This window comes from Papaver somniferum, chromosome 6 (genome assembly GCF_003573695.1).
Source record: "Papaver somniferum cultivar HN1 chromosome 6, ASM357369v1, whole genome shotgun sequence".
NCBI classification, from domain to species: Eukaryota; Viridiplantae; Streptophyta; class Magnoliopsida; order Ranunculales; family Papaveraceae; genus Papaver; species Papaver somniferum.
The window spans coordinates 155,091,426-155,102,391 of record NC_039363.1 but is presented as its reverse complement, the minus strand read 5'-3'; the positions used below and the strand labels follow the sequence as shown (position 1 = coordinate 155,102,391).

Sequence of the window (10,966 nt, the reverse complement as noted above, 5' to 3'; positions counted from 1 at the left end):
AAAATTAAATTAAATTACGATTAACCCAATTTTAATAAGATTTGATTAACCCAATATGAATATCCAATTAGTAATAAAGTATGATTCAATTTTCAACGTAAAAACCCTAAATAAATTCGAACAAAAAATACATTACCTGCGCATATTATTACACAAATTGAAATAAATTCGAACAAAAAATACAATACATGATATTATTATTACACAAATTGAATAAAGAAAGTAGAAAATACATACCTTATAATGGAGTTTTTAGGGTTTTTGTGGAGTTTTTAGGGTATCTGTACGGTTGGTAGATGGGAATGGAGAAGAAGAATATGAACTGAAGAGGAGCCGTGAAGCAAACAAGAATATGAACTGTGTAAGAATATGAACTGTGGAAGAAAATGAACTGAGAAGAAGAAGCCTCGTGTAGAAGAGATGGGTTGTGGTTGGGAAGGAGAGGCAGTATTGGTGGAAGGTGCGGTTCATTAAGATTACGCCCGATTTGATCGGACGGACAGGAGAGTACGCCATAACCCTAAACCCTAATGAAACGGAAATTTTGGTTACGCCCATCTCAGGCGTAATAATTTTTTACGCCTGACAAATTCATCACGCGGACAGAAGAAGTCCGTCCGTACAACTCATCACGCGGACACAAAAATTCCGCCCGTCTGATCTCACACGTGCTGTGTGACCGTGTTTAACTAGGACGGAATTTATATTTACGTTTCTTCGAGCGGTCATTTGGAATCCGTCTGATCAACGGGCGGAATTTAAGATTCCGCCCCTTACCAAACGTAATTTTTATTTACGCTTGATAACAAACGTGATTTATATTTACGCCCGTTTGAAACGTAATTTATAATTCCGCCCAGAAATGAAACGTAACTAATACTTCCGCCCGTCTTCATGCGTAAAACTGTTTTACGCGCGACCAAATTTGGTCTTCTCCCCATAACGTCACAATACAAATTAAACTCATATTTAGTCTTTTTTTTTAGTCTTTGATCTTTGAGTTTAGTCGTACCATTGCAGTCGCTCTTAGGATTGTACTCCCTTCGTCTCCGTATAGGCGGAAAAGTGGAATTCTGTTAGAATAAGAAAAAATTTGGATTTTATAATTTTTTTTAATGTTTCCTAATTTACCCTTATCAATTCCAATACGTTTATCTAGGAAATATGGAAAATTTCAATTTATTAAGAGTTTTTATCCCACCAAAATGTTGAAAAGTGGAATTGTTTTTGAGAATTACTAAAAGCATTAACTAAATTTGTTAACATCATGCTCTTTAATAAGGATAAATATGAAAGAAATCACATTGGAATTGTTTTTATACCTATCTATAGGGACTAAAGAATTTTACTTCTCCGCCTTTATATTGGAGACGGAGGGAGTACTACTTTCTGTATGAGAGTTATATTCTCTTTCTACTTTTGTATAATCCTGAGGTTGATCCTCTTAAAATTTATACTATTTTACACTAGTTCAATCAACAATTCATTGTCACCAATAGCATCATCTTAAATGGTCAACAATCGAGATTCGAAGGTAGAATGTACGATTGGATGTGATCGTCACAGTTCGGCATATCATGAGAAATCGTAAATGGGACGGTTTAATTCAAATAATCAGCATATGAGGTCTGAATTTTTCACTGCGTATAGGTTCAAAAGCCGGATGAAAACGCATTTTAAAGTTGTCTGAATTCTGGGCCATTACACACCAACTCACGTATATATTTGGGCCGACTTATCTGAGGGCCCGAAGAAATGGAGTCCTTTTGATTGTCATTTTTTTGTAAAATGAAACCTCACGCAAATGTTAAATTTGATAAACAAATTTTGGTAGTTTGTACTTGATAATATCAAAATACCTCTCCTTTTTAACCTAATTACTATAATTCTTCATGTATCCTATTTTTTCAGGGGTATAATTGGAAAGCAAACTAAAATATAACATATTTAAAATTCGGGCGTTGGAATTTTACAAATTTTATCTCGTTGGAAAGATTTTAAAGAAATCTACGCAATGAGTACAAACAACAATATCAAATTTAGAGTTGTTTCAAAAAATTCGGAGGTGTTTATCCTTTTAGGCATAATTTTTGAAAATTTATTGTGTAAGCCACCACAAAGGATGCATAACACATTATGCAGCCATATTTTGATTTATGATCAACTAATTTTCCGTTTCAGGAAAATTGATATTTTTACTCCTTTCCAGAAAAAGAGATAATTTCATTCTGTTTTAGGAAAAGTGATATTTTCACTTCGTTTCAAAAAAAGAGATGCATTCACTCCGTTTCAAAAAAAAGTGATACTTTAATCTTCTTAACTTCCCTCCGTTTTAGGAAAAGTGATATTTTCACTTTCTCAATTTGGCCTATTTTTAGGCAAAAATGAAACTGTGAAAATAACATTTTTCTTGAAATGGGAATAGTGTATGCTATCCGGCGGAAATTGTTATTTGTTTCGCTTTTCTTCGGTTGCCTCTCCCACCGTGGCAGCGACGTTCTAGTATTAAAGTGAATCATGTGTGTCGTGACTAATCTGGTGATTCAGACTCGGAGGAAAGGCTATATTTTCTTAGTTGCTGATCCTCCCTCCATCGTTTCTCTACAGGGGTGTATTGGATCAAGATTTTTCTAGATAAAATTGGGTACTAGTTTTACCCGAATCTAGTGGATTTATAATGTTTCTTAAAGAATCTTTAAGATTCTTGTAGATATATGATTATGGATTATAATGGATTTTCTTAGGAGTGGTTACATTTTTAAAATATTGGATTAAAATATATTACCAATTAGTAATATATTTGAAAAATCCAAGGTCATGCTGATTCCCTTAAAAAAACCAAAAGTTGAGGTGGTGGTGGGCGGTGGTGGTTGGTGTGCATGGTGTGGTGGTGGCGGTGATGGTTGCAGGTGGCGGCGGTAGTGGTTTGTGTGTGGCGGTGATGGTTGGTGGTGGCGGCAGTGGTCGATGGTGGTGGTTGTGGTTGGTGGTGTGTGGTGGTGGTTTGTAGTGGTGGTGGTGGAAAAACATGGCATGTTGTAATATAACAAAATTTGTCCATAAGAATCCATGAAACTCTTGTAGTTTGGGTTAAGATTGATATTAAATAATAACATACATATTTTACCTACAAGTATCCATCAGAATCCATATATATTTTGTCCCTTAACTATCCTAAGAAATACTAAATAAATTGAATACCATATAACCCTAATTAAATACCATATAATCCTAAGAAATCTTAAATATTTGTGGAATCTAAAACAATACTAATTGAATACCATGAATATTTAATGATTCGTTACATATATCCTAATTGAATAGCTAGGAGTTTTTAGGATGGTTAAATATGCACGTAAATCTTAATCCACTGCACCCGTGTTCCCCTTTGATCCAATCAATCAATCCATGGAGGTCTTTGTACCAGGAGTTCAAACCTTATCGGAAACTGGTGTCACTCATGTTCCATCTCAATACATACAACCACCACAGAATCGACCTCATCAACCAATAACAACTTCTTCCTCAGATTCTCTCAACATACCCATTATTGATTTATTCAATTTCAATCCGCAACATTCAAACGATGTGCGTGCAGAACTTGGTCGAGCTTGTAGTGATTGGGGTGCTTTTCAAATTACAAATCATGGGATTTCAAATTCACTAATCAAAGATATGATTGACGTAGGTTTGACTTTCTTTAGTGAGTGTTCAACTACAGAGAAATCTAAGTATTCTTGTGATCCAAATTCTGCTGCTTCGGAAGGATATGGAAGTCGAATGCTAGTCAAAGAAGATAGTGTCTTGGATTGGCGAGATTATTTTGATCATCATACTTTTCCATTATCTCGTCGAAACCCTAATCGATGGCCAGATTTTCCTACTAATTATAGGTATTTGTCTCAAAGTACCTCAAAATCAATCTTCATGCATGATGTAATGTTTGATTTATTTATTTTCATTTCATTCTTATCCCATGATGTAATGTAATGTAATATTTGACTTTCGACAGAGGAGTTGTGGAAGAATATAGTAATCAAATAAAGGAACTTGCGCTGAAGTTGATGAGCATGATATCTGAAAATCTAGGTTTACATTCTTCATGCATCGAAGATATAGTTGGAGAGGTTTATCAGAATATAACTATCAGTTATTACCCTCCTTGTCCGCAGCCAGAACTTACTCTGGGGTTACAGTCACATTCTGATATAGGTGCCATAACTCTTTTGATACAAGATGATGTTGGGGGTCTTGAGGTTTTGAAGGACGACAAATGGGTGACTGTTCAGCCTGTGTCTGATGCAATTGTTGTCATTTTGGCCGACCAAACCGAGGTAATTTTTCTTAGTTTGTTCGTTTTGATGTTATGATTCAGTGATGTACTCGGAACAAGTGAGGCTTAGAGTCAGGGCCCTATTAATATAGACATGTGAATAGTTACACCATAATCTAGTTGTGGTAGTGTTATTTCGTTGGTGCACCATATAATCCAGTAGTTGATGGATTTTGAGTATGCATTTCATTAGTGAAGTATATGTGGCTAAACTTTGTGGGATAGACTAGTCCAAGAACCACATTGGGTCGCTGCTGCATCAAGAAATTATGGAAGACGTTACTTTCTCTTTCATCTCCACAGACACCCCATATCGTGAAAGAGAGGGGTTTTGCATGCCAATTATTTCATAAAGATCAGGTACAAATGAGCAATACACCTGAGCTTTAACGCAAAAAAGCCACCATCTTGTGTTAAGAAGTTGTGCCTAAAGGGCTTACAAGTGGCTGTTTACTACCTTAAGTAACGCTTAACTCTCTCTAAGTTCGCGACTACTGTGTCTTTATGTTTTTACAATTGCCTTAGATGTCTTTATACATAGAAGGAATGACCAACAAGGGGCACTAGCTTTGGACAAACATCTGTTCAAGGGGTAGTTATAAAACCAACCATAAAGCTTCATAATTGATCCCACTTTCATGAACTCTTGATACTTGTCCTGGGTGGTTAGAACATCCCAGTACAGTCATAAAAGAGTCTATGATTGATCCCAAGTCCTCTCATTACTCTGTCATCCGTGTAAAACCATCTTGCACATAACACCTCTGTACAGCCTACCTGTGCAGCATCTGTCTTAACTAGTTGGCCTGTCCAACATTGCTCCATGTGTCGTGCACTTTACTTGACCGAATGCCCAACTATAGTAGCACGTTTCGGCGCATCATTGCCTTCCTTGTTCTGTCCAAGCCTTTCTCTTGACTTGAGCAAGTACTTGATCATGCCATGATCAATTCCATGTCCTTCATTCAAATCTTTGACATCCAACCCAATGTTGCATAAATCTTTGGCATTGTCTTGTCTTCCACTTTGTCCGATACATGTGGCGCCATAAGTATGCCAACTGACTAGGGTCTAACACCAACCCTGGTGGAAAGTTGCATCTCTTCAAAACATTACTTGGTGGGCCATGTGTTAGTAGAGGTTTTCCCCTACATTCTTATGCTGCAGGTTTTAACTTTGAAAATTCTTGTAAGTAGCCGAAGTAGTGTGCTCATTTTGGTTTTCTTATTCTTCTCGTACAGTCGAACTTGGGGGCGTATGAGAGGGATATTGTTGTGATGTATATTACAGTAGCAATTTTGCATTTGTAAGTCTTTTAGGTCTAGGTTGGAAATGCATTTGGCTTTACTTTAGGTCTGCCAGGGACATTATAGTTGAATTGTTTGGGTTTAGGGCCATAATAAACGAGGAAACCCATAGGAGATTCATAAATCATAAGCTTCAACGGTTTGTATAATGTTCTGCTTGTTGCTGCTTCTCTTGGCTGAGTTGCATAGGCAGTGTGGTTTTCTATTGTTGGGATCTGCACACCATCACGGCCGTTTCCTCCATCAAACCTACCCCTATCTGTTGGTATCAGAGTTTACACTCTATTTTGTTGATGCATCCTGTATATATAGTTACTTCCTCCTACAAGATCACTTGGCTGATGATGCGATGTTTATCAATAGTGAGAAGAATTCATGGAAGGCCGTTGATTTCATGATCCTGTCTGATTGAGCCAACAAAGGGGAAATGCTGTGCTTTATTGTTGATTAATTAAGAACCAGATTAACGGAACTCATTTGGTTTGCTTGTAGATTATGACCAACGGCAAGTACCGAAGCGCGGTACATCGGGCTGTAACCAATTCTCATCGAGCGCGGCTCTCAGTGGGGACATTTCATGACCCAGGTAAGATTAGGAGAATTGCACCAGCTGCTCAGCTTGTAGACAAGGACACTCTAGCCAGATATAAAGAAGTTGTATATGGAGAATATGTTTCAAATTGGTACTCCAAAGGCCCCGAAGGAAAAAGAAATATTGATTTCCTATTAATTGATCCCCTATTACTTAACCAACAGTAGTGATTCTTCTTCGAGCTGGATGAAGCAATCTTGTGGGTGGAGTATATGTTTGTGTTTAATGGTGTATGGTTTTTTGTTTTCTCTGCCTGATTTCTCTTTGCTACTATCTGGTACACACAAATGTATATTCAGTATTACCAACTGCAAGCGCAAAATGATTTGAAGTCGTAGTTATTGTTGTGTTGGTCTCATGGACAAACTAGAAAACAGTAGATGTTAATTCCAAGTTAAAACAGTTGATTACCATGTCCATTGTCAAGAATACAAAGCATAGTTTGGATAACTTAGCCTATGTAAAGAATGGTCAGGATTTATCCTCACAAAAGGTAAATCTATGGATGTAATCGCTTGTCATAGCTGATGGTTGTGATTGTAATTAGAAATGCGTCTCAGTAATATTTCATTAACTCTTTATAAAGAAAATAAATGTCAAATTAAAAATGATAGTAAATAAATTATTTTATTAATGATGGTAATTTTACTTTTTTTTGGATACTGATTATTACATGAAACTAATTGGAAGCCTAACAAGCTACGCTCCAACGACATACTACTACGTTAATTGAACAGGTTGTTGTGTTAGCCTACCAGTGAGCCTCATGGGTAACCTAGCCAAAGGAGCCGAAGCGGATGAGGAGCTGAGATTGTGTCACAAGGGGGCAAACTAACTCTACCTTCCATGTTAATTTCTGCAATATTACGCCATTGGGGGCTCGAACCTGGGACCTCCTGGAACGCATGAAACTTTTGGGAACGAGGATGACCAGCTGAGCTAGGTGCCCGTTCTTTAGGATCAGTTTGGTATTACCGTGAGTTTTACAAAAGTGCTTTTTCGATGTGCGTTAACTGTGCTGAGCTATGTAAAAAAGTAATTGAACGTTTGCAAAATATAAACTAAAGCTAAAACTGATTTAAAAAGCCATCAAATTGTGTTTGAGAAAATATCAGGTTCAACTATCGTTGTAGCAAATGACAAAAACAAACATATCTCTGAAAATTATTTTATTTTATTTTACCGTGTTTAAAAATAAGTAATTTTTTTACCAAGGTATTATCTTTCTTAACCACTTTTTAAAAATCAGTAGTAATTTAATATTTATTGTTGATAAATTAAAGAGTCTTTCACTGAAATTGTATGATATAAAATATAGTTTGAAAATGAAAAATAATTATCTTTACTGAATAAAATATAATGAATAAAAATTGGTAATATTTTGATTTAGGGATGATTTTTGTCAGTTACAAAAAAGAATTGGGATAGAAAAGAAAAACAAATTTGAAATTAGAGTTGGACTATATCTTTTGCAAGCTCCTTCTGCACAACTTTTAAAAGTTGATAGGGTTTAAAAGTGTTTTACATAAAAAACACCCAGATGAAAAAATATTGTAATAAATATGTGTTCAAAGTACTTTTCTTGGAAGAAAAAAGCAGTACCAAACTCAGTCAGACCGGCTAACAATTATATTAGTGGACCATAGAGTTGGTGGCAAGTACTAGTGCCCAATGAGTAATTTCGCATCGTCTCATGAATTTCTTAATGATTGATTTAACGTTATTTTTATTCAATGATGATGTAGAACATTCTTTATTATTATTAGAATATATTTTTATTAGGTTAAGTAGTTAACATTTGACTTAGTAACTAATATCATGGTTTCATTATTTTTATGCAACGAATAACCTCACATTTAATGTCGTAGAATGCAATAGCTTGATCCTTTGTCATTTGGCCATTGTGGTTATCTGACAGTGTGGGGTTTCCATGGTCGCCGCTGCGGTCATTCAGAGGCATCTTCCCAGGAGGTCACCCATCCAAGATTACTCTCTCCCGAGCATGCTTAACTATATACCTTTTTGCCAACTCTGAAGCCAATTATGCTGAAACGGTCTGAGTGTTAGGAAAGAAAAAAGGGGATTTTAATAAAGTGCCACACTTCCAATTTGCAGTTTAAGAAAATGACACCGTTTTTTTCAGAGTTTATTTAATGCCACACGTTTGACCTTTTCCATCCAAAAAAAATGTTGCCATCAGTTAGTGCATAGGTGGCATTTATCCAGCTTAGTAAAAGACATATACACCCTCAAATCTGTCACAGCTCATCTCTGCTTAAACATCTCAACTCCATTTACTCCAGCCATCACCCTGTAATCTGGCATACTCATCTTCACCAGGACCACGACCGGCTTAACCTCCTTTCTTCATTTCCAACAATCTCTGCCTGCGAACACATCAGAACTACCACCAAACTGCAGCGGCAACAATACCAGCTGCACCATTTCATCTCATAAACATACATCTCCTCATACCATTTCCAGTGCCAATTCAATTTCATTACCAGCAAATCTGTTACTCATCTCGCTTGCAATCTCGCCATGTCCAGTTCAACAGCATCATACCCATCCGTAATCCATCACCGATTCCTCCTTGTTCTTGGGTTCACTGCACCTGCAACATCCACCAGTAAAACTCTCCAGCATCAACACTGTCATGTCACCTGTCCTAGCATTCATCTAAGTCACCAAATACCCATGGAACTCTGTAGCAACACTTCAGTTCCATGGCAATTCATCACCAACCATCGCAGTCATTTTCTCTTGCTTCATCTCAAGAGCCTACAACAACTCCCTGCAGCTCCTGTGACATTAACCAAGCACAAACCACCTTCAATTCTGTTGCAACTACCACTGCAAAACACACCTGCAATTCCAGCTCAAACCTATCTTCAGTTCATCTATAATATCAACAGCAACATCATTTCCTCAAGTACCATCAATGGCAGTAGCAGGAGTGTCTTCTTATCCCTTGTTCTCATCAACTTCCTTTCCTTGAGGATGTTCTTCACTGAACCCTAAAATTCAATTCGATATTAATTTCATCCCCAAAATCACTCAAAACTCGAATCCGAGTTGAACTCATCTTCTATTCAACAACTTTCAGCAACATCCCTTGTACACAGGCTCAACTGGTAGAAACTGAGCTTGAAGAGGTGAAGAAAAATCCATTTAGGACTTTTATCGAACACCTAATGTGCCATTCTCATCTTGGTGTAACATTGAAATTTCTAGCGCTTCTAAACTCACTGAAACACCTGCAAATTCAATTCACAACAAACCCATAGTTCAGAAACTATTCAACAATCATAAATCTCCAAATCCAGTCCAAATTATCAACCAACAAGACCATTATCTTCACTGGTTTAATTGGTCTTCAAACTCCATCAACTGCTCAGCATTTCGAACTCATTTCAGCCTGGAAGTCGAGATATAAAAGCTCTTGATAGACCCTGGCAAATACCCATTGTAGGCTCTGAAAAATGATTCACGGAAGCAACACATTTCCTCCTGTTATTCTTTTATTTTTTTGTTTACCGGTGATAAAGACGGTGAACCCATGACTAGTATAATAGGGTTTTCAAGGGTAAATATGTAAATCACGAAAGATTCTTTTGACCGAGTCAGCGAAAAAGACCAAGTGTGTGGGTCCTGACGGAAAAACTAACGGTTGTGGCATTTAATAAACTCTAAAAAAAACGGTGGCATTTTCTTGAATCGGGATTTGCAAGTGTGGCAGTTTGTTAAAAATCCCAAGAAAAAACCTATATTCTATTCGACGAATCCTACCTGCCGAATCAGAGTACTATAATACCATCATCTTAATTGGATCCGTCCACGGCTCCGAGATATAATCAATCGTAGACTTTGGCGTTCTTTGCCGCTCATGAGACCCTTACCTGACACAACGAACCCGTCCAACATACTCTTTCACCCTCGACAGGTAATCCATGGTCGGCTCTGATACCATCTGTAATGACCTGATCCTCCGCCAATATTGTCCCCACTTAGCCACTACGGTTATCCGACGGTGTGGGGTTTTAAACTGACACTGATGCGGTCATTCATCAACAGTTTCCGCGGAAATAATCCATCCATGGATTACTCTCGCCCAAGAATGCATAAATATAGAGATTTTGGCCAACTCTGGATCCAACTATGCTGAAAATGCCTCAATGTTAGGAAATGACAAACCATTACCTATATTTTTTTTGGTGAACCATACCCAGCGAACTGGATTATGTACATATACTATCTAGGTATTTTGAAGAACTAGAACTACATCTTATATGAGTAGAATGGTTTCCATCGGAAATGGCTTAACGTTTTAATATATAGTAGCTTAAGTGAATGCATTAGCTTTTCTTTATGTTATTGAAATAGTAAGAACACACAATGCGATATGTATCGTTCAGTCAATTCTGAGTTTTACTCTTTTCAAACTATTCTTAAAGGGGATAAAATCAATAAGGATCCGAATATTGGTAATACCTACATAATTATTCTCGAAACGTATGAGTTCCGGTGATGTAATTTTTTTACAACCTACATAGCTTAATAAGGGATATGCAGAAGAGAAGTACCATTTCAAATGATTGATAAGATATTTTTGTAAACTAAAAAACGTATCAAATAATGGTTTTTTTTTTTTGGAAAAAATATGGAAAATTAAACCAAATATAATTCTACGGATGGGTTGAGGATAGAACTCAGGAAAGGAGGGGCATAGTTTGG

General features: G+C 36.8%; 1 protein-coding gene across 1 annotated transcript; it reads left to right on the top strand.

The window, feature by feature from the left end:
• Window positions 1-3,219: 3,219 nt before the first annotated feature.
• Window positions 3,220-6,833, top strand: LOC113289858 (probable 2-oxoglutarate-dependent dioxygenase ANS). Its single transcript, XM_026539283.1, has 3 exons — window positions 3,220-3,893; window positions 4,013-4,334; window positions 6,133-6,833. The coding sequence occupies exons 1-3, from the start codon at window positions 3,409-3,411 to the stop codon at window positions 6,397-6,399; spliced, it is 1,074 nt and encodes a 357-aa protein (XP_026395068.1). The 5' UTR covers window positions 3,220-3,408; the 3' UTR covers window positions 6,400-6,833.
• Window positions 6,834-10,966: the final 4,133 nt, after the last annotated feature.

Coding starts and splice junctions, on each gene's coding strand:
- LOC113289858 (XM_026539283.1), top strand. CDS start 3,409: ATGGAGGTCTTTGTACCAGGAGTTCAAACCTTATCGGAAACTGGTGTC. Junction 3,894..4,012: donor GATTTTCCTACTAATTATAG/GTATTTGTCTCA, acceptor GACTTTCGACAG/AGGAGTTGTGGAAGAATATA. Junction 4,335..6,132: donor TTTTGGCCGACCAAACCGAG/GTAATTTTTCTT, acceptor GTTTGCTTGTAG/ATTATGACCAACGGCAAGTA.